The 22,832-nt window shown below is 43.9% G+C and overlaps 6 protein-coding genes and 1 non-coding gene across 8 annotated transcripts; 5 read left to right on the forward strand and 2 right to left on the reverse strand.

Moving 5' to 3' along the window:
* The first annotated feature begins 7,758 nt into the window (after positions 1-7,758).
* LOC115632851 lies at positions 7,759-12,216 on the forward strand. 2 transcript variants are annotated; one of them, XM_030530109.1, is made up of 4 exons: positions 7,759-9,564; positions 10,054-11,049; positions 11,158-11,456; positions 11,520-12,216. In XM_030530109.1, exons 1-4 carry the CDS (start codon positions 7,759-7,761, stop codon positions 12,121-12,123), a joined length of 3,705 nt encoding a protein of 1,234 aa, XP_030385969.1. In that variant the 3' UTR covers positions 12,124-12,216. The 2 variants fall into 2 exon arrangements, with proteins under 2 accessions (XP_030385969.1, XP_030385970.1); XM_030530110.1 differs by lacking the exon at positions 10,054-11,049.
* A 2,367-nt stretch (positions 12,217-14,583) lies between these two features.
* LOC115632629 (la-related protein Larp4B) lies at positions 14,584-16,184 on the forward strand. Its single transcript, XM_030529859.1, has 3 exons — positions 14,584-14,629; positions 14,693-15,694; positions 16,036-16,184. Exons 1-3 carry the CDS (start codon positions 14,584-14,586, stop codon positions 16,182-16,184), a joined length of 1,197 nt encoding a protein of 398 aa, XP_030385719.1.
* A 51-nt stretch (positions 16,185-16,235) lies between these two features.
* On the forward strand, positions 16,236-17,002 carry LOC115632222. The gene is made up of 2 exons (XM_030529280.1): positions 16,236-16,479; positions 16,536-17,002. Exons 1-2 carry the CDS (start codon positions 16,297-16,299, stop codon positions 16,917-16,919), a joined length of 567 nt encoding a protein of 188 aa, XP_030385140.1. The 5' UTR covers positions 16,236-16,296; the 3' UTR covers positions 16,920-17,002.
* On the reverse strand, positions 16,936-20,145 carry LOC115632221 (coiled-coil domain-containing protein 186). The gene is made up of 7 exons (XM_030529279.1): positions 19,247-20,145; positions 19,070-19,189; positions 18,950-19,013; positions 18,735-18,889; positions 18,539-18,681; positions 18,296-18,476; positions 16,936-18,060 (listed from the first exon to the last, which is right to left on the reverse strand). Exons 1-7 carry the CDS (start codon positions 20,087-20,089, stop codon positions 17,122-17,124), a joined length of 2,445 nt encoding a protein of 814 aa, XP_030385139.1. The 5' UTR covers positions 20,090-20,145; the 3' UTR covers positions 16,936-17,121.
* Trnam-cau lies at positions 18,194-18,266 on the forward strand. Its single transcript has one exon. It is a non-coding gene; the product is annotated as a tRNA-Met (tRNA).
* A 99-nt stretch (positions 20,146-20,244) lies between the features above and the next one.
* Positions 20,245-21,547, forward strand: LOC115632329 (probable tRNA N6-adenosine threonylcarbamoyltransferase). Its single transcript, XM_030529432.1, has 3 exons — positions 20,245-20,411; positions 20,493-21,178; positions 21,237-21,547. The coding sequence occupies exons 1-3, from the start codon at positions 20,297-20,299 to the stop codon at positions 21,477-21,479; spliced, it is 1,044 nt and encodes a 347-aa protein (XP_030385292.1). The 5' UTR covers positions 20,245-20,296; the 3' UTR covers positions 21,480-21,547.
* On the reverse strand, positions 21,490-22,714 carry LOC115632330 (alcohol dehydrogenase 2). The gene is made up of 4 exons (XM_030529433.1): positions 22,491-22,714; positions 22,198-22,425; positions 21,957-22,130; positions 21,490-21,899 (listed from the first exon to the last, which is right to left on the reverse strand). The coding sequence occupies exons 1-4, from the start codon at positions 22,581-22,583 to the stop codon at positions 21,612-21,614; spliced, it is 783 nt and encodes a 260-aa protein (XP_030385293.1). The 5' UTR covers positions 22,584-22,714; the 3' UTR covers positions 21,490-21,611.
* Between the last annotated feature and the right edge of the window lie 118 nt (positions 22,715-22,832).

The following is a 22,832-nucleotide window of genomic DNA, read 5'->3' on the forward strand; positions in this document are numbered from 1 at the left end:
TCTCGTTATCCCACTGTGCCTTTGAATTGGCCGTGGGTTGGCACAGGAAACAGTCAGAAGACGTTTTAGTCGCCAATAAAACTTTTCGCGTGACCCACGCATCAGGCCAAGAGAAAACAACTTGGCAGCAAATGAAAGAAAAATTATTTATTTGAATAAATAAAGCAAATAGCGCGGAAAAATACAGACAAAAGCACAAAAGATTTTCATGCAAAAACAACTTCATAAGAAACTGCGCGTCGAAGTCAATCAAAGGCCATAAGTGGCTGAGGATCTCCTTCTAGTTGTTGTTGTTTTTGCCTTCTGGTTCGTAAAGAGCCGGAAAATATTTAAGTTCCTGCAAATTGCTAAATTTCTTGTTTGCTTTGCGGCATTACATTACAAAGCCCACTTAAAACATTTCTCTTATACTAGTATGTTATGCCAACTGAAAATTAAGGTCTCTGGACTTAGGGCAGCAATTGATTTGAGCATAACAACAAAAGTTAGATTTGCAACTAAAAGATTAGGGGCTTCGCTATTTAGCAAGGAGGGAAAAGACATAGCTCAGGTAAATTTGGTCCAATCTCTAGCATTCCCGATTCGTAAGCAGAAACTTTCAATCAACACGCACAATTAGGGCCAGGAAGCCAACTGGCTTTGTTAGCTGGTTGAGCATAAGACAAAAGCCGGGTTTAACAAGCTGTGCCAGCTGGCATTGCGTGGCATGGCTTGCTGGTGAAAGGGCGTGAAACAAACCCAACCAACAAGCCCACAGAAAGCTATGCGGGTGTCGCATTAACACACAACTGAGCAGAAACAATCAGGCCTTATATAAGACACAAGATAAATCTAATTGAGTTTTGCAACAGCAATAGCGAGATGCGTCATCGATGATGCCCTAAGCGTGAAGCAATAAGTAATAATTTTGAGGTGCCAAGCAATTAATATTAAAGCCACGGTGGATTTGGTGTTGTACTCGTCTGATGTTCTAGTTGGTTATCAAAATGTTAAGCCAACAATGACAACGAGCCAGCTGCATCAAACAATTACATCAAACACAAAAAATATTACAAACAAGAGATGACACGCCCTTTCTTGCAAACCCTAATGGTTCTGTTGTTTGAAAACCATCTTTTATAATAAAATTTTATGGAGTTGAATTCAACTGATAAAAACTATTTTCTGATAAGTAGCTTAGTAGTAGTAGTTAAAAGTGTACAGTTTTTCAAAAACCAAATATGCGCACATTTTGTGATAACAAACAATAGAATAGCAACTAACTTTGAAAATATATTACCTTGTTGGGGAAGATTTGGTATTAAGGGACTACAAGTAAGTCGAAAGCAGAAGGAGGAGCTATTTTACTATTTGAGAGATACTGTTCTTCTCCACTCAAGGTTATCTAATCAAAAGAAGTAAGGAATTTGTCTAGAAGTGAGCTGCATATGGGTAGGGAACGTAAAATTTAGGTTGAAAGGAATTGGAATGGGGCCAGCAAAAAACATAGCAGGATATGTGCTACTATATTTCATAAAAAGCAAAAACCCCTTTGCTGCATTCAAAATGCATAACTCAATAAAATATACATTTCGATCACTGCTTAGCTCGGCGCATGTTATGTATTCCAGGCACATAATGTGGGTGAATGACCTTGAAGCAGGCACTTATGTATTATTTACAATAAATAAAGCAATAATAAAAATGTTGCAGGCAATTTCGCAAAGCAAAAAACCAAAGCTATACCAAAACCCATTTGAATTCAAACAGTGTACACACAAAAAAAGAAGAAAAGCACCGCAAAGCGCAAATCAAAGAAAAAATTCAATCAATTTATTTTTTATAAACAAAAATGACTCACTCCTAAGCTTCGGTCAAATGCATCACGCCTCGTGCCACAGTCGACTGCATTATTATGTAAGCCAAGCTAGCAGCAGCAGTAATAACAACAACAACAACCAACCAACCAACCAACCATGTTTTGAACGCGCGCCTCTACGAAAAACTCAGTTGGGGTTTCCCCAAGGCCTGCGACGGCTGGCGGCGTAGTCACAGCCGTTGCCTTGCTTTTCAAAGCTGAGAATTTGGCTATGGAAATGGATGCACAGTGGGTTAAAAACAATATACTGGAGCAGTTTTGAGCGCAATACGTTAGATATTTTAGATACACAGTGGTATAAAAGCAACATACTAATTCAGTTTTGAGCGCGATCATCTATTGAAACACAAAATGCAGCTAAATACGTCAGATAATTTGCGTCAGATAATTTGCGTCAGATAAAAAAAAATTTGGATTATTTTTCCCCCATATTTTGAAAACCCTTTCAAACTATTAATTAAACTATTATTCGACCATATTCAGGCATATTACTTGTATATGATTAAACTCCGTCTAATTTGAGATAAAAGTTTCTGTTTGTAAAAAAATCATGTTGCACACTTAAATTAATTTCCATGAATAAGTTAAGTGGTTTTTTTCTAACCTGTGAACAAAATCAATCATTTTATTATGTTCTTTTTTTTACTCGCTGTTTTTGATTTCATTACGAAATGACCAAGCTCTGCTAAGAATGATGGCTGGCTTGCTACCTCAACATTATTTGTTTCTCAGGATATATTCATATTACAATTTAACCTGCGTATCCATCAAAAAATGCTCATAACGACCGTCCTTTCGCCATAGTTTAGTATAAGGAGAGGAAGAGGTTTAATTTTGGGCAATATTTTTGGGCCCAAGTATCACTGTGCGTTTTGGCAAATCCAACTGAAGTGAAGTTGATGTGAAGTTGCTGTTTCTGGCACGATACTATTGTTGCACACTTTGCTTGGCTCTTGGGTTTAGCCCAAGTGTGCAGCATGCAATGAAAATGAATGCTCTGGCTGTGGCACAATTGCACTTTACGGGCTTTACCGGGCTTAACTGGTTGCGTGCACCTAAAGTCGGGATTTGACATTTTGCTTAAATGCTTGTTACGGCTCATTGCCTAGAAATTAACGTACAATTTGTTTCCTCTGCGATTGCAAAACGATTGGCAAGGTAGCGCCAAGCGGACACAATCAAACACACTCACACACAAGTTTAAAAAAAAAAAACAAACAAGCTGTGTAGTTCGACATATGCGTGGGAAGCTCTCAACTAACGAGTGTTAAGAAATTGACCCAGAGTTTGAGATAAAAGCGTTTTGACCTTGGCGAAACGCTTTTGGACTTGAACTGTGGCAAGCGTTCACACCACTGCCCCAGATTTAGGCGAATTCCAAAGCTGGCAAAATATATTACTCTGTTACAAATCTATCACCACAAATTAGCGCATTTTATTTGCGTATCTTTATACTGTTGCAGCCCCCTCCATTACTGGAAGATCTTAATCGGACACCTTTGCGCTTACATTGACTCATCGGCGAATCATTCAACAAGAGACCTCATAAATAGTTATCTATATTTTAATCTGCCAATGACATTTCAAAGAATAGATCAAATAATTTTTCAATATTAATGAAATTAAATAAGGATATTAAAGGAAAATAGTAATACACAACAACATATTTGGAATAAACCAAGCGAAGATGTTGAATAATAATAAAAATAACAATCAAATCATAAGCACGAAAACGACCTAGTTTTATATTTAAGTTTAATATTAGAAGCACGAAAATAACCATGTTTCTAACATTTAAAATTAATATTTTCATGTTAATTTAATATACTATACAACAACTTATTTGCAACAAAACTACCGATTAGCGAATGATTTGGTCTCATAGTCTTATAATATATATTTAGATTTATAATATATATATATATAAATCTGTCCTTTTTTCAACACTCAAGATTAAATAATATATTTTATTTTAAACACTAAGCGCGAGAGTAGTCGAGCTTTATATTAAAAATGATAAAGTTTCTCAAGCTAGGATCTAAATTTAGCTAAACAATTATATTTAATATTTCAGGTTTAACATTTTTGTAGTTTAATATTTTGGTCCCATATTTTAAGTCTATTATTATGGATAATTTATTTTTCAACTGTTAATCAGCAGTGCTTGAAGGCCTTAAATGTTTGTCACACCTTTGCCAGCGCTTAATCCGATATATGTTGATTTGTTACTAACACTAAGTGGGTTCAAACACAGAGTCAAGTTCAAATTAATGGGAATTTACCAAACAAAGTAGTTATCGATAATTATAAGCAAATTACTAAGCAAACTGTCCACAAAATTGAACAAATTCAAAACTACTTCAGGAAGTTCGATGCACCACCTTCAAAATATTTTAACATTTGAGTGCTGACTAATAAACAGGAGAGAACGCTGCAATCGAGCAAGTCCGACCGTGAAATACCCTCTACCCAAACAATCGTCCGACAGAAAAAAAATTATCAAAAAAATAAAATAGTTAATAAATAAGCTCGTGTTGACTGGATATTAGGAAAGCCTTTAAACCAAGTTTGGTGAATGTGCTGACGGACATGGCTCTATCGATTCGATTCGCCTCATCGTGGTGTTTAAGAAAACCTACTCCTTATGGGGTTATATACTTGTACTTATTGAATAAATAATATACCCTTTCCATCCTACGAACACAGGGTATAATCAAATATCCAATGGTTGCGGCATTGATTGATAAAAAAAAACCTGCACAAAATCGTTAGGCAGCAACAGTGCCAGACACATTGATTAGCATAGTTTGTGCCTATCTGGCAGCAATCAGCTTATAATTAACTTTCTTGAAATGTTAAACAGAAAATGTCACTTAACTAGCACTAAACGGTGCAGGTAGAAAGCAAAGCAAAATGGAATCGAAGGAAGGTCGCTGCTCGCTTATTAATAACAACACTGACCATACTCAACAAACTCGCTCAAACATGGCTGAGGTTGTTGTTGTTGGCATCTGGCATCTGGCACGCGAACAGCACATACTCGTATTATCATTGGCGTCGCTCTCAGCACTAATTTAAATGAACTTCGGGTAATTCCGCAAAGCACTCGAAGCACTTTGATTCATAGTGGACTAGACAGTGGCTGGCTGTTTGAATGTTTGAAGTGCGATAGTAAAACGAATTCACACTAATTTTGATGACTGCCGACTGTTGACTGCCGTCAATTATGATGTTTATATTGGCCATGGGGTAAAAACGGGCAGACAAGCTCACTGAACTTGTCATACGCGTATTTATGCCATCGCTGATCGCTTGAATCCGGTTGAATTCGGAGCGTTGCTTTACTTGAGTTGCAGGGGACCCATCTCCGAACCGGCTCTGTGTTTCAATTTGTTGCATTAGTCATTACTATTTATATTTACCTCCTTTTCCCATTACCATTCACCTAGCTGCCTCTCTCATTCAAGCGCTGTTTGCGCATCTTCAATGCTTTCGAGTGTTGACCCAATTATTATTGCACATTTGCGCCTAATTATAAGCCACAGACGACTGAGCATTACGTAAGCCCTGCACGTTGCCAGTGAAGTTGTAAGTGCCTTTCCGGGAAGTAGCAGCAATAGAAAATTTTGGAGATGCCAGCTGGCCCACACACAAAATGAAGCGCCATTTCACATTTACGTCTTTTAGTTAACAACATTTTATATGTTGTGTTGTGATTACGCTTTGTGGACCTCTAATTTGGAAGATGGTATTGCAACAGCGAAACAACCAAAAGTTTATAATAATAAGAGATATTTGGCAACAGCTACGCCTAAAAATAAAGCGCTCTTCGAAGCGATTTAAAATCTGTTTAGAATTGGTTCCTTTTCGTTCGAAAAACCCTCGCCAAACCCCAATGACCTGACCTCCAGCGTTACGCAGAACGAAGGCATAAGTTACCAGAGAAAAAACCCAAGAAGCCAAAAGTCTTTGACGTCATGACCAAAAAGGCAACAACAAAATCTTTGGGCAGTCGTTGCCAAACGCTTAGCCACACAGTGCGCCGTCGCTTTGTGTTTTGTTTTGAGTGCGCGATTCGCAAAAAGGCAGCGGCGCCGCAGCAGCCAACGCCGACGACGCCAACGAAGCCGCGCATGCGCAACTTTTTGGTATAAAACGCAATGAGCGGCCGAAACGAAATCAGTCAACGAGCCACCGACAAACGAAGCACTCGCGCAGAAAATAAGCTCACGAGTGAAAGGATATTTACCGACTTACATAAGGATTACCAACGCCATAGGATTACTAATCGAGAAAGAGACAAAAGGTGAGAGAAAAGAGGCGAACAATAAGCACAAATCGTATGCAGCGCAAAAGTGAAACGAAATATTGTGTGAAAGACATTACTACGAGTATAAGCGAAGTGCAACATACAAATATTATGGTGTGTTTTATGAACCAGAGAGTGAAACAAGCTCATAGCTAATTTCACTAACCGCATTATCATAAAATTATAATGAAAAGCTTGAAATGTTTTTCCAAAAAAACAGAAATGGGGAAAAGGTGCACTTAAATGTCTTGTGAAAAAACAAAACTGCAAACAGGCAATAGTGATAGATACAATTTACATTCAAATTATTAAAAACTTCAAATGCTTTTTTGGAAAAAAATAACAAATCTGGAAACAAGCGATAGTAATAGTTATAGTTTCGAAAAAGAAAATATGGAAATGGGCGAGTGCTAGTGATATAGAAGAAGTCGTGCTTCCCGCATATTGACGCAAAAAGTTGTTAGCTCCCTACAGCTCTGGCTGTACCATACAGTGCCCGAATAGTCCGCAAATACATTGACAACAACTTTCACTTACTTGTAAATACAACAGATTTAATCCATGCCAACTAATTTAAGCAATCATTGCAAAATTGCACACCGACACCCACACCCTGACGCCAAATAACTTACAGCGATTAGCATAATACCCCAGACAAATCCGAACAAATACACACCACACACTACAAGCAATTCGCAATGCAACACTGCACACGACTTCCGTTCGCAGCGAAATGTCTAAAAATAGCTTTGACTGCGCTTTACATAACTCGAAGATCCGCTGGAAGATCACAATACGATATTCGCCGACCCACGCTCTAGAAAGGAAAACAAAATGAAAAGACTATAAAAATATAAAAGATAACAGTGACATAACGACGAGTACCATCAAAAGAGTGAAGGGCAAGAGAAAAGTAGGGGGGAGTTACGAAAATGCACGAAGCGGAAAGTCAAATCTTGTTGACTTGACTGTCTGTCAGCCAGAGATCAAGTTGGGGCCTGGGCCGTTCGAGTTGAGCAACCAGTGTCGCTACTTCGGCCAGGGAGGAAGCCGTCAACGTTGCAGGCTTGCAAAATCTCGGAAAGCGCACGTTTCGAAAATTACCTCATAAATTACAAACATGGCGCATATGGCCATCTCTTTTGGCCGTTTCGAATAGAGGTAATGAAAAAAATAAAAATAAAGTCATTAACACGATGCAACCGCAAACGAGCAGAGCTGGAAAATGTACTCTATACGAGTATGTAGAGGTAAAGTCTCTCGGCAACGGGCAATCGGCTACGGTCCGCGACCTCGAACGAAAGTAAAAGTCTTTCGAGCTACATGAGTCAGCACAACGGTTTCAAGACAAACCGGTTTAGGAGCTTCGTTGACGCCACAACACAACTTTTATTGCAAAAGAGAATATGGCAAAAGAAATTGAAACTGGCACGATGACCACTCAGCTTGACGGGCCACTCGGGGTAATGGTGTCAAACTCACACAGAAACACACAAACACACACCCCAACATATATTAAGCAAACGCAGAAATTATGTAATCCTAAAGCCAAGCTTAACCTTTTTCCATTTCAGACAAATCCAACAGAAATATGAGAATACGACACAGTTTGGCCTGCGTAGCCATTGGGGCTCTGCTCTTAGTAAGCGGGGCCTTAGCCGCCGATTCTGCCTGGGGTAGTGAGTGGGCTCCCATGGAAAGTACAATGCATACGAGACGTTCCGCAGATGCAGAGCCTGAAAAAGCCGCCACAGACGTTCAGGGACGCAACTATGCCGTACACGAGTCCATACAAAGCAATGACACACAGGAGATTGACGCTATTATCGAGCAGCTGATTAACTCACGCCGCGAGGGACGCACTCTGGGTGACTACGATGCGGTCTATGCTGATGGCAATATTGATCAGGCGCTGCAACAGGGCAACGATCTGCAGGCACGCAACTTGATCCGGGATAAGCTGTGCGATCTGGGCTTGATGAGCTGTGACGTTGAGGAGAAGCGGCCTTTCTACTCCACCATCTATGCGCAAGGACCACCACCGCCACAAGGCAGCTTCGGAGGCGGCCCCTATGGACCAGCAAAGCCTATGCCACCACCAAGCTACTTCAATGGACGTCCACCAATGGGCCCACCACCTCCAAACTCGTTGAACTCCTTCGGACCACCACGAAAAGTTGGCTATGAAGGACCCTACAAACCAATGAACTACAGACCAAGCGGACCCGGTGGACAATTCGGTGGCCCCTACATGGAGCATCCTCCACCATCTGCCGTCGACGGTTCGGATGGTATTATCTACACGAAGCCTCCACCTGGAGCCCTTATTTATGATACCAAGCCACCTGGTCCAATCTACACTGGCCCCTCAAACGGCCCCGTTTACACAGGTGCTTCTAACGGAGTGCCTCCGTACAACTTTGAGAACCCTGACAAAATTGGCGCTAGCTCCTCGCTAAATAACAATTTTTACTCTCAACAATCGTCGTCCTCCTCGTCGGCAGCAACTTCATCTAGCACGAAAGTGGTTGTAGGCGCTCCCATTTCCCCAATCGATGCCGGTCTTCAGCAGCATGTGCACCATCATTATCATCACGTTGAGGGAGCTGAAGGTGCTAAGGTTCCCAGTGTTTCTGTACCAATTGGTTCTGGTCAAAACATCAACACGGACTTCAGCGCTTTGGCCCAATCCTCGGCTACGTATACCCCTCAAGCCCAGGGCAGCTACTCACAGTCCAATGCATTTACGGCCGGTTTCAACGCTGCCTCACAGGGAGGTTTGCTTACACAAGGCGCTATTCAGAACGGATTCGGTCCAGGTCAGAAGCCAAATGGCGATATTTACAAGCCTAGCGCTGGTCTTGGCAGCTTTGGCAGTGGATCCAGCGTCTCTCAAGGTGGTATTTCGAGCTATGGTCAAAACGGTTTCAGTGGCTCACCCAGTGGTAGTTATCACAGTCAGAATCCCGACTATTACAAAAAAGAATTGCAATCTGGCGCCTCCTCTAACTACAATGGCTTGTCCACGGGCTATGGCAACCAAGGTCAATCGCTCTATCAAGGAGCCGGTGGTTATGACACTTCCCGTCAGCAAATTGTCGATTGCCAATGTGTACCTATTTCACAATGTCCTGCCGCTGATCGTATTGGCCGCAAGGAGGACCTCATTCTGCCTATTGACCCCCGTAATCTGGGCAAAGACATTGAGGCATTGAGTGACGAAGCTGCATCTAATATTACAGTTAGTGCTACCGCTGATTCAAAGCCAGATTCTCCAAAAGAAGACGACAAGAACGACGATAAGAAAAAACGCACTCGTCGTGAGGCTGAAGCTCCAGCGGCTGAAAGCCGAGCTCTGGATGGCGACAATAGCGATCTGACGCTAGATGCTCAAGGGGTAAGTCTGAGAGTCTAGATTACTTGGTTAGAGAGAAAAAGAGATTGTGTAATACTCTTTAGGTTAATGCCCAACTAATGCTCACACATCGTTTAATGCTCCCCTGTCGAATAACTAATCGTGTTCTAGCTGCACGCAAACATATCAACACCAATTTCCCTTCCATCGTTCTACGCTCAACTCAAACTCAACCACAATTTAGTCAACGTCCACTAAAACTCGCTCCTTGTGTCGCCGTCGCGCCGCCGTTGCCATGTGACTTTGGTCCCAGTGCGCGGTTTCGTTGGTTTCGCAGCGAATTTGGTCACTAATCCAACAATCACTAAAACCAACCTAACTACGCACGGGGTCAAGGTCGCACGCCTCTACTAGTATGCCGTTGTATGAATTCCAAGTGTGCACGCCTGCCTGGGTGCCTGGCTGCCTGCCGACTGACGCGCTAACCGTTCCATAGCCGCTAGGCTTAATAGAATTTCCCTCTTTCTGCAGCGACAGGCACCACTCGGACAGTCGCCACTTGCTCTACCGGCTCTGCAGGCCATAGAACTTATACAGCGCAAGGTCTTGCCAACTTATGGCGTAAGCTTTGGATTGCCCTATCCCTCAGGGGGACAAGGCTATCCACCCAATGTTTTGGGTGATTACTATCCAGCGCAGAATCCACACTTCGGCTCTGTCGGACCCAACGGCCTAAATCTAGGGTTAATTAATGTAAATCCATTAGTCTCGGTGCAAGTGAGCAAAACAGACTACGGCGAAAAGGTGGTAAAGCCTTTGGTGAACCTCCATGTCACACCCAACGAAAACATTATTCAAAAGGTCGGAGATTTCTTCAAAAAGAAGCCGACGGAGATACATAGCACCCATTACCATCACCACGACCACTTTAGTGGCTTTGAGCATTACGAGCATGATCATTACGAGCATGATCATCACGATCATATTCATGATCATCCCAGCGGTCCGATTGTATACGACGCATCTAGGCCAGGACCCATAGAGCATTATAGCGTGGAAATGGTACCAAGCACTCCCATATTTGAGTACCACAGCGGTCCATCACTGCCACCCCAGCCCGTAGTGGCACCCGCACATTACCATCATCATCATGAGAGCACCTTCGATCACTCCTTCAACTCCATTCATTCGGGTACGGGCCCCTCGGGTCCAACAGGGTTTGCGCCTAGTCAGCCCCTTTCCCAAACTGGCTTTGGGCCCAGTGCCTTTGGCAACTATGACGATTTCTCTCACCACTACGAACGCAGCTCAAATGTTAGTGAGCCGACCTGGTCTTCACCCAGTAGACGCGGCAAGCAACTTAACCTAAGCACGCTGCATAGCATACCAACTCAGGCGCCCGGAGCTGCCTCTGGTAGTGCTCATATCACTTTCCCGCGTGATCGCAGAAGGCGCAGCGTAGAAGACCATGAGGACACAGTTGAGTTAGAAGAAAAAAATTTAGCTAGAAGATCTTCAGCGGAGCAGGTAACCTTGTGTGTGTGTTTTTTGAGAGGAATGATGCATATATTCAATCACAATCAATGGAGTTACACATAACTTAACTGTACTAATCTGAAACTACTCATTTAACAGCGCGCCTATTATGGAAACCGTCCCGTGCAGAAGACTTGCCGCATCAATGAGGTCTGCTGTCGTCGTCCCCTTCGCCCACAAGCTCCACCCCAACAGCTTGGACGTTGCGGTGTTCGCAATGCTGCCGGAATTACTGGACGCATTAAGAACCCCGTCTATGTCGATGGTGATAGCGAGTTCGGTGAATATCCATGGCATGTTGCCATTTTAAAGAAGGATCCCAAGGAGTCCATCTATGCCTGCGGTGGTACTTTGATCGATGGTCAGCATATCATCTCTGCAGCCCATTGCATCAAGTCGTAAGTGATAAAGCTAACACCCCTTTAAATTCGGGAGACTTAATTCGATATTTTCCTTTGCAGCCAAAATGGTTTCGATCTGCGAGTTCGTCTGGGTGAATGGGACGTCAACCATGATGTAGAATTCTTCCCATATATTGAACGCGATGTTGTCTCCGTACACATTCATCCTGAATATTATGCCGGCACCTTGGATAATGACTTGGCCATATTAAAACTGGATCATCCTGTGGACTTTACCAAAAACCCACACATAAGTCCCGCTTGTCTGCCCGATAAATTCTCTGACTTCACCGGCGCCCGTTGCTGGACCACCGGCTGGGGCAAGGATGCCTTCGGCGAACATGGAAAGTATCAGAATATTCTGAAGGAGGTCGATGTGCCCATTCTGTCGCATCATCAGTGCGAATCTCAACTTAGAAACACTCGCCTTGGCTATAGCTATAAGCTTAATCCCGGCTTCGTTTGCGCCGGTGGTGAGGAGGGTAAGGACGCCTGCAAAGGTGATGGCGGTGGTCCTTTGGTCTGCGAGCGCAACGGTGTCTGGAACGTGGTCGGCGTCGTCTCTTGGGGCATTGGTTGTGGGCAGGTGAATGTGCCCGGCGTGTATGTGAAAGTCTCGCACTACTTGGATTGGATCAACCAGATTACACAATACTATAAATGATTACCGGCAATATCACCCACACTAGAGGCCACACCAGACGTTACTGCTTACCACGGCGACACGCCTGAAGCCATTCGTCACCCCCACTTCGACATCAGCCCGGCCTCCGCTGATCACGATGATGATAACGTCGATGATGAGTTCGTTTTCCATTTTTGAGCAGCCATTTTATGTAATTGTCGCTTCACCTTATTGTTATAATACTTTTTACCATATTTATTCGATCATTCGTCATTTAAGTCTCACTGCCCTGCCGAAAGTGAAATGCGTGTCGTGCTCGCAACCACGTTAAGCTTTTATTTTTTATTTCGTTGCTATTATTTAGTTATTTAATGCAATTTGCTAATTTTCTGTTATTGTTATGCCCTTGGCGCACATTTCGTTACACTCATAAGCCTACAGTGGCTTTTATTTTGTAAATTTATGTTCCGACTTTCGCATAAAATAGTTATCGTTGATATTAATTTATTTCTCTATTTGTAATAAATTAAAACCCATATATATTTAAATAAAGTAATTTATGAATGAAATACACTTTTCGTTTCAATGGAAAAGTCCAGAATGCGAACAATTTTTAATACGATCGCAAAATCGAAAGTTCTTATTTTAAAACCACTAGATGAAATTAAATCATCGCTTAGTAATAGAGGAGATTATCTTTGAAAACAGCTACTATATGTATATAATTCAATTTGTCCTGATTAATGCACAGTCAAAACGGTACGAGTTAGGATACTGAAGTTTGGACTTAAGTTTTCATTTATCTTGTAGGTCAGCGATAAGAAGCGGTTTGGAAAATTCGAAACCGTTACCGACTATTATGGCAACGCCATTTCGAACTGTCCATAAAAGAGGGTGTGGCAGTTGCAGTAGAAGAGGCGTGTTAGCAAGGAACAAGATAAATGGGTCCTACTAGCGCACAGCGGATGTACAAATCTTAAATGGAAATCGAATCAATTGGACCAAGTTCATAAGTGCTTTGGGGAGCAACAGCGCTGGAAATTAAATATCAAAACAAGTGGAGAAGCTAAAGTCGGGTGTCCCGACTTTGGAATACTCTGCACATATTCGTAGAATAATTATAAAAATAAAAAAAAAAAATTTTCGATCGATTATACCTCCCTTGGTATTCACATAAGGCAAAAATTTGGTGTCCCTAGGTCTCATAGTCTCCGAGATATAGGTTATAGGTTATAGGATTATACGAACGGAAAAACGAAAAAGCCCCCATAGGGAGAAAAAATAAAACAAACACACATAAGGCATCTTTGTGCAACATTTTGCGTCTCTAGCTCTTATGGTCCCCAAAGTCCAGGTGTTCATACGGACAAACAGACAGGCCTAGATCGGCTCGTCTTGTCATGCTGATCAAGAATATATATGTATAATTTGTGGGGTCTGCCACGCCTCCTTCTGCTTGTTACATTTTTCACCTCCGCAAACTTAATATACTATTGTACATTTCATTTCCAGAGTAGAAACATGATTCAGTTGCAAAAATGCCTGAAAAATAAGTCGCACGATCTGGGGAGAGTCAATCTTCTGTTTCCGTCAATAGTGCCGTAAGTTATAGGCATTATACAAGTAGAGGATCCTTAAGGCAGCACCAAACTTGAAACTGACTAAAAATTACATTATAGGAAAGAATGAATAAATGATGTGAATTTTTATTCCCGGCATCATACTCATCTAACACTCCTAACCTAGCCGTTGCATGCAATGCAAAATTTGTTATCTCCTTTAAAGTCTCGGAAAGTTAGGGAATTAAGCAAAAACGCTGCCTTTGCGTTATGTTCTTATGAAATGCCTTAACTTTAGACTGCACGATGCTTTTGCATTTTCTTTGTTTATGTTTCATTTCAAGTAAATATGAAAAGCTACAATATAGTGCATACGAGTATATTATGAATGAAAGTGAATGAAAGCGAAGTGTGAATAGTTTTTACGACTCCCAATGGCTTGGCAAAGATTGCAAATGCTTACAGTACATTAACCAGCTACTGTGCAGCTTATTAACATCATTATCGCGTAACAAGCGTTAAATCCAAATCAGTGCAACATTTTAGGATCAATTTAGATTTGACGCAACCCATAAAATGCAAATTCGATTACCAGCAATGCGAATAAAAAACTATGCGAAGAAAAACCACTTAAGATAAGCCGCACTTAACATCCCACACATCTACGCCCATCGCCATAACATGCGTGCCACCGAAGCATTAAAACTCGCTCCCAAATCTCGCACAAAACTGTTGGCGCTTCCTGAAGCTTGGGTCGACCTATTCAAATTACAAAAATGTTAAAAAACATTACATGCTGAGCGCTACTTAAATTCAAAAACCGCAACTGACTTTCCGCACTACAAAATTTCTGCATCGCTGCCATCAATCAACTGTTGGGTATAAAACGAAGCCCACAAGCGAGGCAGGCGCTCAATGCACTTGTGACAGACTAACTGAGATGTACGCGAAAGGATTACGTTGCTTGCTAGGCCAATTGCTAATAGGTAAGTCAAAGTTTTGCATCCAAATCTCCATTAGAAAGTTCCATTATTCATGATTTAAAACAGCGCTGCTCTGCGCACAGGCAATGGCGAGGCTGCACAAACGAAATGGATACCATTACAGGCACTCGCAGCCTCAACCTCAACAAAACTATCATCATCAGAATAGCTACTTCGAACCAACGTTCGAGGGCCATGAAGAGCCCACAGCGCCGGCACACGAGACCCAACATCGCCAGCACTTCCATCAACAGCATTATCAGCACGGCAGCTCCGGCGGCTCCAAAGGCTACTACAGCCAATCTTCGAATGCTGGGAGCAGCAGCGGCAGTGGCAGCAGCAGCAGTGGCAACAAGGCCGGCTACAGCATAGGCAGTGGATTGCGCTCCATAGCCCAGGGATCGGCGGATCAGGCTCACAGTGCGGTAGCCAATCAGCATGCAGCGGCCAAACAGGCAGCATTTATTGCCAAAAACACACTGGCACAGGCTGCATCTCAAGCCGCCGCCACGGCTCAGGCAGCCCTAGCCGGCAAGCAAGTGATCTTGCAGGAGCTGGAACAACAAGCCGCGGAAGCGCAACGCGCGCTCTCACGAGAGCTGGAGCAGCTCAACTCCGCAAAGATATCGGCCAAGTTGGCACAGCAAACGGCACAGGCAGCACATCATCACATTTCTGTGCTCACGGCAGCTGTTAACAATGCCAAGTCGGTGGCGGAGCAGGCCGAGCAAACCTCCAGCGAGGTAGCGAATCAACTGGCATCGCAATCAAGCATGGTGGGACAAGCGAAAAGCAGACTGGAGCAGGTCGAGGAGCAGCTGCACCAAGCGCAAGTAGATTACGCAGCCACCAAAGAGGCGGCTCTTAAGGCAGCATCCTCTGCCGCGGCAGCGCAGGTAAATGCATCGAAGGCAGGGGCGCATGCAACGATTGGCTTGCATGAGAGTGCAAATCAAACCACGGGGCATGGAGATCATGGTGAAGAAGAGGTGTACGACGAGCGAGTGGACGCGAGCGCTGTGGGCCACTCGGCGCATGATGATGCGCTGGACGAGCATGAGCGCAGTGGTTAGTCATGGTCATAGCAACTATCAATTTAAAATCTAGTTATACAAGGATATACAAGTGCGTATACATCCTTATTTATTTATGTGATCGCTATCTATTCCTCAATAAAAATATATGTATATGTATGTATATGTATATATAAATAAACAAACTCACCAAACAATTTGCGCAGCGCATTCCTCAGGCACATAACTTCTAGCACTGATTCACTTCGGCTGCGCGTTAAACTCTTTTCGAAACACAAATTCCGTATAAGATCGTAAAAGTTTCCCCGACTTCACAAACAGTTTGCGCAGCGCGTTTCTCGAGCGCAAAACTTCTAACGCGTTAAATTCTTTTAGAAAAACAACTTGCACATGAAGATCGTAAAAATTACACCGACTTCTCCAAGGCATGCGTTGCCAACTACTACCAAAAAGGCGCAATGAATGTGCCGTTACAATTACTGCGCATCAAGTGGCAACGCCGTTGTGTCATTGCCGAAAGGTGAATGACATTTTTAATAGAAGCAGCAGCGCTCAGCAGTTAACTTCTTGCTACATAACAAACACGAGCGGTTAACTCTTAGTTTCTTAATTAAACTCGAACGGAACAGTAGTGAAATGAGCCAAAAAGTGATACAATACATTGGGCGCACCACAGACTTCCGCGGCAACACGCTTTGGGAGTTGGTGGCCAACCTGCCCAATTGGGGAGTCGGTCGCATGTTGATACGTAATATGTTTCAGCGCTACCCGGAGCCATGCTTCATGCGAATTCTAAAGGTGCAGGCAGTGGATGAGAAAGTAAGATTACGACTGAAAGCACACTGAAACTCTTTATTGACGAACTTGCATTGCAGCCGGGTGAGGAACGCAAGGTGCGCGTGACAGTGGAGAAAACCTGGCGAGGTGTGACACAACCAAAGCCAGTGGAGATTTACAGCACCAGCTACAAAGCAGACTATGAACTGGTGCCCGTCGAGGAGGAGCAAAAGTTTCTGAAGAACACGAAAAAGGTCGGTGAAGTCATATTGCCGAATAAGATTGAGTTTCCGCCGCTCTTGCGTGAATACATTCGTGAGGAGACGGGCGAGTCCAATCCCCTCATGAATGTACACTTCAAGAAAACGTATAACAAGCAGGCGCGGATCGCCGCGGAGGGTGAGCAACCGACAGTGCAACTTGGTATGAGTTTGAGCAAACCACCAGAAGTCAGCGCAAAACTCTACGAAGGTCTATTATAAGCCAAATCCTCGCATGCCTTGTTAACATATTGATGTTTTAATATACAAGTAATACACAAATACATGATTCACCTTAAACACAACGGATTTTTCTTACCTATATATATATATATGTATATACACTACGAAATACTTTACATTTAACCCTAAAAAGTTGGATATTTAAACTGAGGCTCTATGGCGAAAATGTCGGAAAATGTTGTCAGTGCCCTTTCATGGATTCGAAGGCGCGCAACTTGCGCGTCAGATTGTCCACCTCCAGGCCCAAGACATCAAGGTTCTCTTTGAGCGTTATGTTCTTAAGCAGCGTGTCCTCCAGCACTGTCTGCAGCTTTTTGTTAATCTCAGTTGACAATTCCAGTGTCATGCCTTTATGCTCACCACCCTTGACGCCACCATAAATGGCCGCCATTATCCCATTGCCGTATTTGACGAGATCGCTTTTATTCTGATCGCTTTTGGAAGAGGTGAGAGCGCCAGCGGTCTGATCACGCAGCATATAGTGCTGCACCACCTTCGATTTCTTCTGCACCTCAGCCACCAGTGCCGCCGTGTGATTCTCCAGAAATTCAATGCGCTCTGTTTGCCTGGCCGTGGCCTGCTGCAGTCGCAGAATGCGTTCCACCAACACCTTCTTGGACGGCACCGCCTGCATGTCCACTTGTGAGTGCGAGTGAGGAACAGCTGTCACGCTACTCGCAGCCGCTTCAGATTCGGACGACTCGCTTGCACGTCGGCTGCCGCTTTGTGCACTTCCATGGCTACTGGTGCGGCTGTACGTACGCCGAAGCTCAGAGGAATGGCCATTGACAGCCTGGTGGCAGCTGCTGCAATAACTCGCAGGCATTCCCTTCACATCGTTAGTTCCCTTCTTGTACTTTTGTAATTCACGCTGCAGCTCCCTCACCACTGTTGCGTGCTTATTTTGTGTGGCCTCAAAGTCCCCTTGCACGTTTTCCAGCTTTGTTTTGGTCAGCTCGTACAGCTTCGTCTTCTCGGACAGATGTCTGGCCAGCAGTTGACGTTCCTCATTCTTTTGTGCGGCCTCGTCCCTCAGCTGTTGCTCCAACTCCCTGTATTTCCCATCATACCTGAGTCTCTCTTGCTTCAGCAGTTTGTTCTCAGCTTCCAGACCTTGCGCCTAAAGGTGTGAAAACAGATAAGGCGTTTGTACAAATAATTAGATACATATGCATGTATATGGATATATAGTATGTATATGTGTTAGAATTCTGTGTAATTCGATTCGACAATTGGGGAAGTCCCTACACGCGGCCTCGGTAGCGCAGTAGGTAGCGCGTAAGTCTCATAATCTTAAGGTCGTGAGTTCGATCCTCACCCGGGGCAGGTATTTTTTATTTGTACTTTTCGTTTACCTTGGACTCGGCCAAACAAATGTCATTTTGCAGTCGCACAATAAGCTCGCTCATTTCCATATTAATGCTTAGCAATTCCTGTTCCTTTTTACGCAATTGTGACAGATCCGAATCGTTGTCCTGCACTATAAGTTCCAGTTCTTTGATTCTGTTTTGTGACTCTCCCAATTTTTCCTCATTGCTGCAGAAATACAACAGTTGTAGTTGGTAGGTGATAGCTATTTTTATACTTTAACAACTCACATGGTATTTTGTGTGCGCAGCAACTGCAGTTCATCCAGCTGGCCGCGCAGCTTGGCCGAATTAAGCAACTCATCGCTATACGCCGCCTCTACAGCATTGTGCTCTTCACGTAGCTTTGTTAGCTCCTCTGTGAGTTCCTCGTTCTATATAATACTTTAGCAATTTAAGATAAATTTCAAATGCCAAGTTACTTTACCGCAGCTGTGCGTTCCAAAAGCTGTTGCTGTAACTCCTTGTTGACTTCGCTTTGCTTCTGCTGGTCCTTGCTTAATTTTTCAAGTACTTCAGTCTTACTTGTAATTTCATGTTTCAAGAGTATTGTGTTGGCCTCGAACTCCACCTTGAGTTTTTCTATGAAATGGAGAATAATTTTTTAATAAGGTAAAGTCAATAGGCTAAAATTTGTTTTACCATTGGCCTTCTCCTCCAGCTTGTTGGGTGCATTACGTTCCTCCTCCAGCTTGCGCTCCAACACCTACAGAAAGAGAACTTTGCAACGCAAAAGCGTGAAACTATTATGTGTCTACTAACCGCCTTGGCCTCCGTTTCAATATTGAGCTTATTGACATGATATTTAAGCTTGGACTCTAAATGACCCATCTCCGTTTTGAGCTTTTCACATTCGCGCTGGTATTTCCGAACTTCATTACACTGCAATAGACGAATTTACCAAATATTGAATATATGAAGTTATGCTCTCACTCCTACCTTTTCATCGATTATGTATGTCATGCGTGACTTCTCTTCATGGACCGCTTGGAAGCGCATGGACACATTTTTCACCTCCTTTTTGGCATCGGCCAGCTGTTTTTCCACAGCCTCCTTGTCTTTCTTAGCATCGATAAGCAGTTTCTCTTTCATGGCAAACTTGATAACAGTGGCCTCCTTCTCCTTGTTAGCCATATCCATTTCCTTGCGAAATGCCAGTTTCTCTTTCTCCAGAATAGCATTCTCCCGCTGATAAAGTGTCATCATATTGTCCTTCTGCGCATTGGCTGTGCGCAATTGCTCCAGCTGCAGCTCATAGTTACGTCGCTGCTCCTCCAACTGTGCCAGGCAGTGTACATGCGAAAGTATATCGTTTTGTGTCTTGCTGCGATCCTGTGCCTCCTGCTCTTGCAACAGCTGAAAGCGCATGGCTGGCATGGATGGTGTGGTTGGCATGGATACGGCCAACGGTTTGGGCTGAGCTGCTCCTTCAACTCCTACAGAAACAGCAACGCTGTTGATGGACGGATCGTGATCCTTCGAATTTGGCAGAGCCATCTGCGTAAGCACAGCTGCTTTAATACCATCAGCCAAGCTAGATACTGCCGCTGTTGCCTCGATTGTGGGTACTTCTGCCTCCTGCTTTGTATTGTTCTCACTTTGTACTTTGTTACCGTCTTCCAGCTGCTCCTGAAGCTCGCTCTCTAATGCAGACGCTGTGTCCACGTCGTCTGCATAGTCTTTGTTTTGGCTTGTTGGTTCCGAGTCTGTCTTCGGTTTGTGCGTTGCCTCTGCAACATTTTCCCCTTTATTATCAGCCGCTAACGTCTGCCCGGAGTCCATGTTGACGTAGTTGTGACACAATTGTTTTGTTTATTCGTAAATTTTTGCAAACAGATTTCACTACATCTTTCTTTTCACTCAAAAGCGCCATTCACAATGGGCATCACGCTTTTTGCCGTTCACCGTGCAATTCAAGCAGCTGTCGCTGCACGTCGCAAATTGTTTACAATTCAATTTACTGAAAGCGGTTAGTGAAGTAAATGAATAATGGTCTGTGCGCTGGGTATCGAGGGCAGCGCCAACAAAATCGGTATTGGCATTATACGAGATGGCGAAGTATTGGCAAATGTAAGACGCACTTACATCACACCTCCGGGTGAAGGTAAGCACATAAACCAGAAGACCATACACATATACATACATACATAAGTAAGCATTAAATAAAACAGCCGCTGTGCAACAGGTTTTCTACCAAAGGAGACGGCCAAACATCATCGTGAAGAGATATTGGGATTGGTGCAGGCCAGCCTGAAAGAGGCGCAGCTAAAGCCTGCAGATCTGGACGTAATCTGCTACACCAAAGGACCCGGCATGGCGCCGCCACTGTTGGTTGGCGCCATTGTGGCGCGCACGCTCTCACTGCTGTGGGAGAAGCCGCTGTTGGGTGTTAACCATTGCGTGGGCCATATTGAGATGGGCAGACATATAACCGGCGCCCAAAATCCGATCGTTTTATATGTAAGCGGCGGTAACACGCAGGTCATTGCCTATTCCAATCAGCGCTATCGCATTTTCGGCGAGACCATTGACATTGCTGTGGGGAATTGCTTGGATCGCTTTGCACGCATCATCAAGCTATCAAATGATCCCAGTCCCGGCTATAATATTGAGCAGCTCGCCAAGAAGGGAAACACATACGTAAAACTGCCTTATGTAGTGAAAGGGATGGATGTTAGCTTTTCGGGAATTCTGTCGCACATTGAAGATTTGGCGGATCCCAGCAGACGACGCAACAAGCGCAAGAAGCCACAGGATGAAGTAGATCCGGAATATAGCAAGGAGGACCTATGCTATTCGCTACAGGAAACAATTTTCGCCATGCTGGTGGAGATAACCGAGCGCGCCATGGCCCATTGCGGTTCCAACGAGGTATGGAGGCATTGCTTTAAGGTCTCACAGCTTATATTTTTCCCATAACGCCCCACAGGTGCTTATTGTCGGCGGTGTGGGCTGTAATGAACGACTTCAGGAAATGATGCGCATTATGTGCGAAGAGCGCGGTGGCAAACTCTTTGCTACGGATGAACGCTATTGCATTGACAATGGACTGATGATTGCTCATGCTGGCGCAGAAATGTTTCGGGCAGGCACACGCATGCCCTTCGAGGAGTCCTTTGTGACGCAGCGCTATCGCACGGACGAGGTGCTGGTTAGTTGGCGAACTGACTAAAAAGGTCACACAGAGTATTTTGTTCGTTTTATTTGTTTAATTAATTAAAGACTACATTTGATAATTCATTTCTAATTTGTTGATAATAGTATGTTGCAACCCCCTTCCCCACTTGCAGGCAATAGTCATGATCTAGGCCTGTTCCTTGCCCGTCCAGTACGTCTTCATTTCTATGGGAAAGACGCGTTTTCCCTCGATAACATAGACGGCGCCATTCTTCTCCTTCTCAAGCACATTTAAAATGCAACGGGAGACATCGGCGGCGCTCTGCTTGTTCAAGCGATCTAGAATCTTGTAAGTCTCATCGCTTGTTTCCGGAAAAATAATCTTTTCGGTGAAGTTGGTAAACATATCCGTCATGGTAGCGCCTGGGCAGACCGTAACAAACCGAATTCCCGAGCGTTTATAGAAGCTATCGTTCTGTGTACGAAAAGCTGTGAATAGAATGTCTTTTCATCGACAAATTCAATAACTTACTCCCAAGCAACGAGTAAAATTAATGATTCCCGCCTTAGTGGCCCCATAAACGGGTATTATGAACATGGGGTCGAGACCTACTACAGAGCTCATGTTGACCACAATGCCACCATTGCCTCCATTCTCCTTGCTCATGCATTGCAATGCACTCAAGCTAGAGTTGATGATGCCTCCCTGAAATTTAAAGAACATTTCATGAAATCATGCCTCACAAGTTATGGGAATGGCCGCAGGGACTTACTAGATTCACTAACAACGTCCGCTGGACTTCCTTGTCATTGAAAATACCTGCAATGTTCACCACAATGTCGATGCTACCAAAGGTCCTGATGATTTCCTCGTAAGTGGCCTCTATACCTTTCTTGTTAGCCACATCCATTTTAACGGTCATCACACTCTGCGTGGGATGAGCCGCGCGCAGCTTGACAAACTCCTCCAAATTGTCCTGCAGATCTATAATGGCAAGCTTCTGCGAAGGCAGCCTCAAACACATTAGACGTACTCAGATCTGGACACTCTCTCAGCTCAGCTTACCGATGCACCTGCCGCCAACAGTTGCCTCGACACCTGGAGCCCTATGCCGCCTGCACCACCCGTAACCACTGCGTTCTTTCCACGGAATGCCATTTTAATTGTTGCTGTTGCTGATGCTGCTTCGATGATTCCTTCTACTGGTTCCTGCACTTGTGTCTTGAGAATGCAACGGAGAGTCTCCAATGTGGTTCTTGTTGTCGGGTTGACTGTCGGGGCTGCACTGCAGCCTTTAAGGGCACCTGTTGCGGCTTTTATAGACCCACCCGACTATACCATACTATAGCCGACTAGTTGCAGTTATCCGATATCTACTGATCTGCCAGTAATAACAAACCAATAAAG

Source organism: Scaptodrosophila lebanonensis, unplaced genomic scaffold (assembly GCF_003285725.1).
Source record: "Scaptodrosophila lebanonensis strain 11010-0011.00,11010-0021.00 unplaced genomic scaffold, SlebRS2 tig00001415-arrow-pilon, whole genome shotgun sequence".
Taxonomy (NCBI): Eukaryota; Metazoa; Arthropoda; class Insecta; order Diptera; family Drosophilidae; genus Scaptodrosophila; species Scaptodrosophila lebanonensis.

Coding starts and splice junctions, on each gene's coding strand:
- LOC115632851 (XM_030530109.1), top strand. CDS start 7,759: ATGAGAATACGACACAGTTTGGCCTGCGTAGCCATTGGGGCTCTGCTC. Junction 9,565..10,053: donor TGACGCTAGATGCTCAAGGG/GTAAGTCTGAGA, acceptor CTCTTTCTGCAG/CGACAGGCACCACTCGGACA. Junction 11,457..11,519: donor GCAGCCCATTGCATCAAGTC/GTAAGTGATAAA, acceptor TTTCCTTTGCAG/CCAAAATGGTTTCGATCTGC.
- LOC115632629 (XM_030529859.1), top strand. CDS start 14,584: ATGTACGCGAAAGGATTACGTTGCTTGCTAGGCCAATTGCTAATAG. Junction 14,630..14,692: donor GCTAGGCCAATTGCTAATAG/GTAAGTCAAAGT, acceptor GATTTAAAACAG/CGCTGCTCTGCGCACAGGCA. Junction 15,695..16,035: donor GGACGAGCATGAGCGCAGTG/GTTAGTCATGGT, acceptor AAATTCTTTTAG/AAAAACAACTTGCACATGAA.
- LOC115632222 (XM_030529280.1), top strand. CDS start 16,297: ATGAGCCAAAAAGTGATACAATACATTGGGCGCACCACAGACTTCCGC. Junction 16,480..16,535: donor TGCAGGCAGTGGATGAGAAA/GTAAGATTACGA, acceptor CTTGCATTGCAG/CCGGGTGAGGAACGCAAGGT.
- LOC115632221 (XM_030529279.1), bottom strand. CDS start 20,089: ATGGACTCCGGGCAGACGTTAGCGGCTGATAATAAAGGGGAAAATGTT. Junction 19,014..19,069: donor TTGAAACGGAGGCCAAGGCG/GTTAGTAGACAC, acceptor CTCTTTCTGTAG/GTGTTGGAGCGCAAGCTGGA. Junction 18,061..18,295: donor TTTGTTTGGCCGAGTCCAAG/GTAAACGAAAAG, acceptor TCACACCTTTAG/GCGCAAGGTCTGGAAGCTGA.
- LOC115632329 (XM_030529432.1), top strand. CDS start 20,297: ATGGTCTGTGCGCTGGGTATCGAGGGCAGCGCCAACAAAATCGGTATT. Junction 20,412..20,492: donor CATCACACCTCCGGGTGAAG/GTAAGCACATAA, acceptor GCTGTGCAACAG/GTTTTCTACCAAAGGAGACG. Junction 21,179..21,236: donor CCCATTGCGGTTCCAACGAG/GTATGGAGGCAT, acceptor AACGCCCCACAG/GTGCTTATTGTCGGCGGTGT.
- LOC115632330 (XM_030529433.1), bottom strand. CDS start 22,583: ATGGCATTCCGTGGAAAGAACGCAGTGGTTACGGGTGGTGCAGGCGGC. Junction 22,131..22,197: donor GGACGTTGTTAGTGAATCTA/GTAAGTCCCTGC, acceptor TTTAAATTTCAG/GGAGGCATCATCAACTCTAG. Junction 21,900..21,956: donor ATTTTACTCGTTGCTTGGGA/GTAAGTTATTGA, acceptor TTTCGTACACAG/AACGATAGCTTCTATAAACG.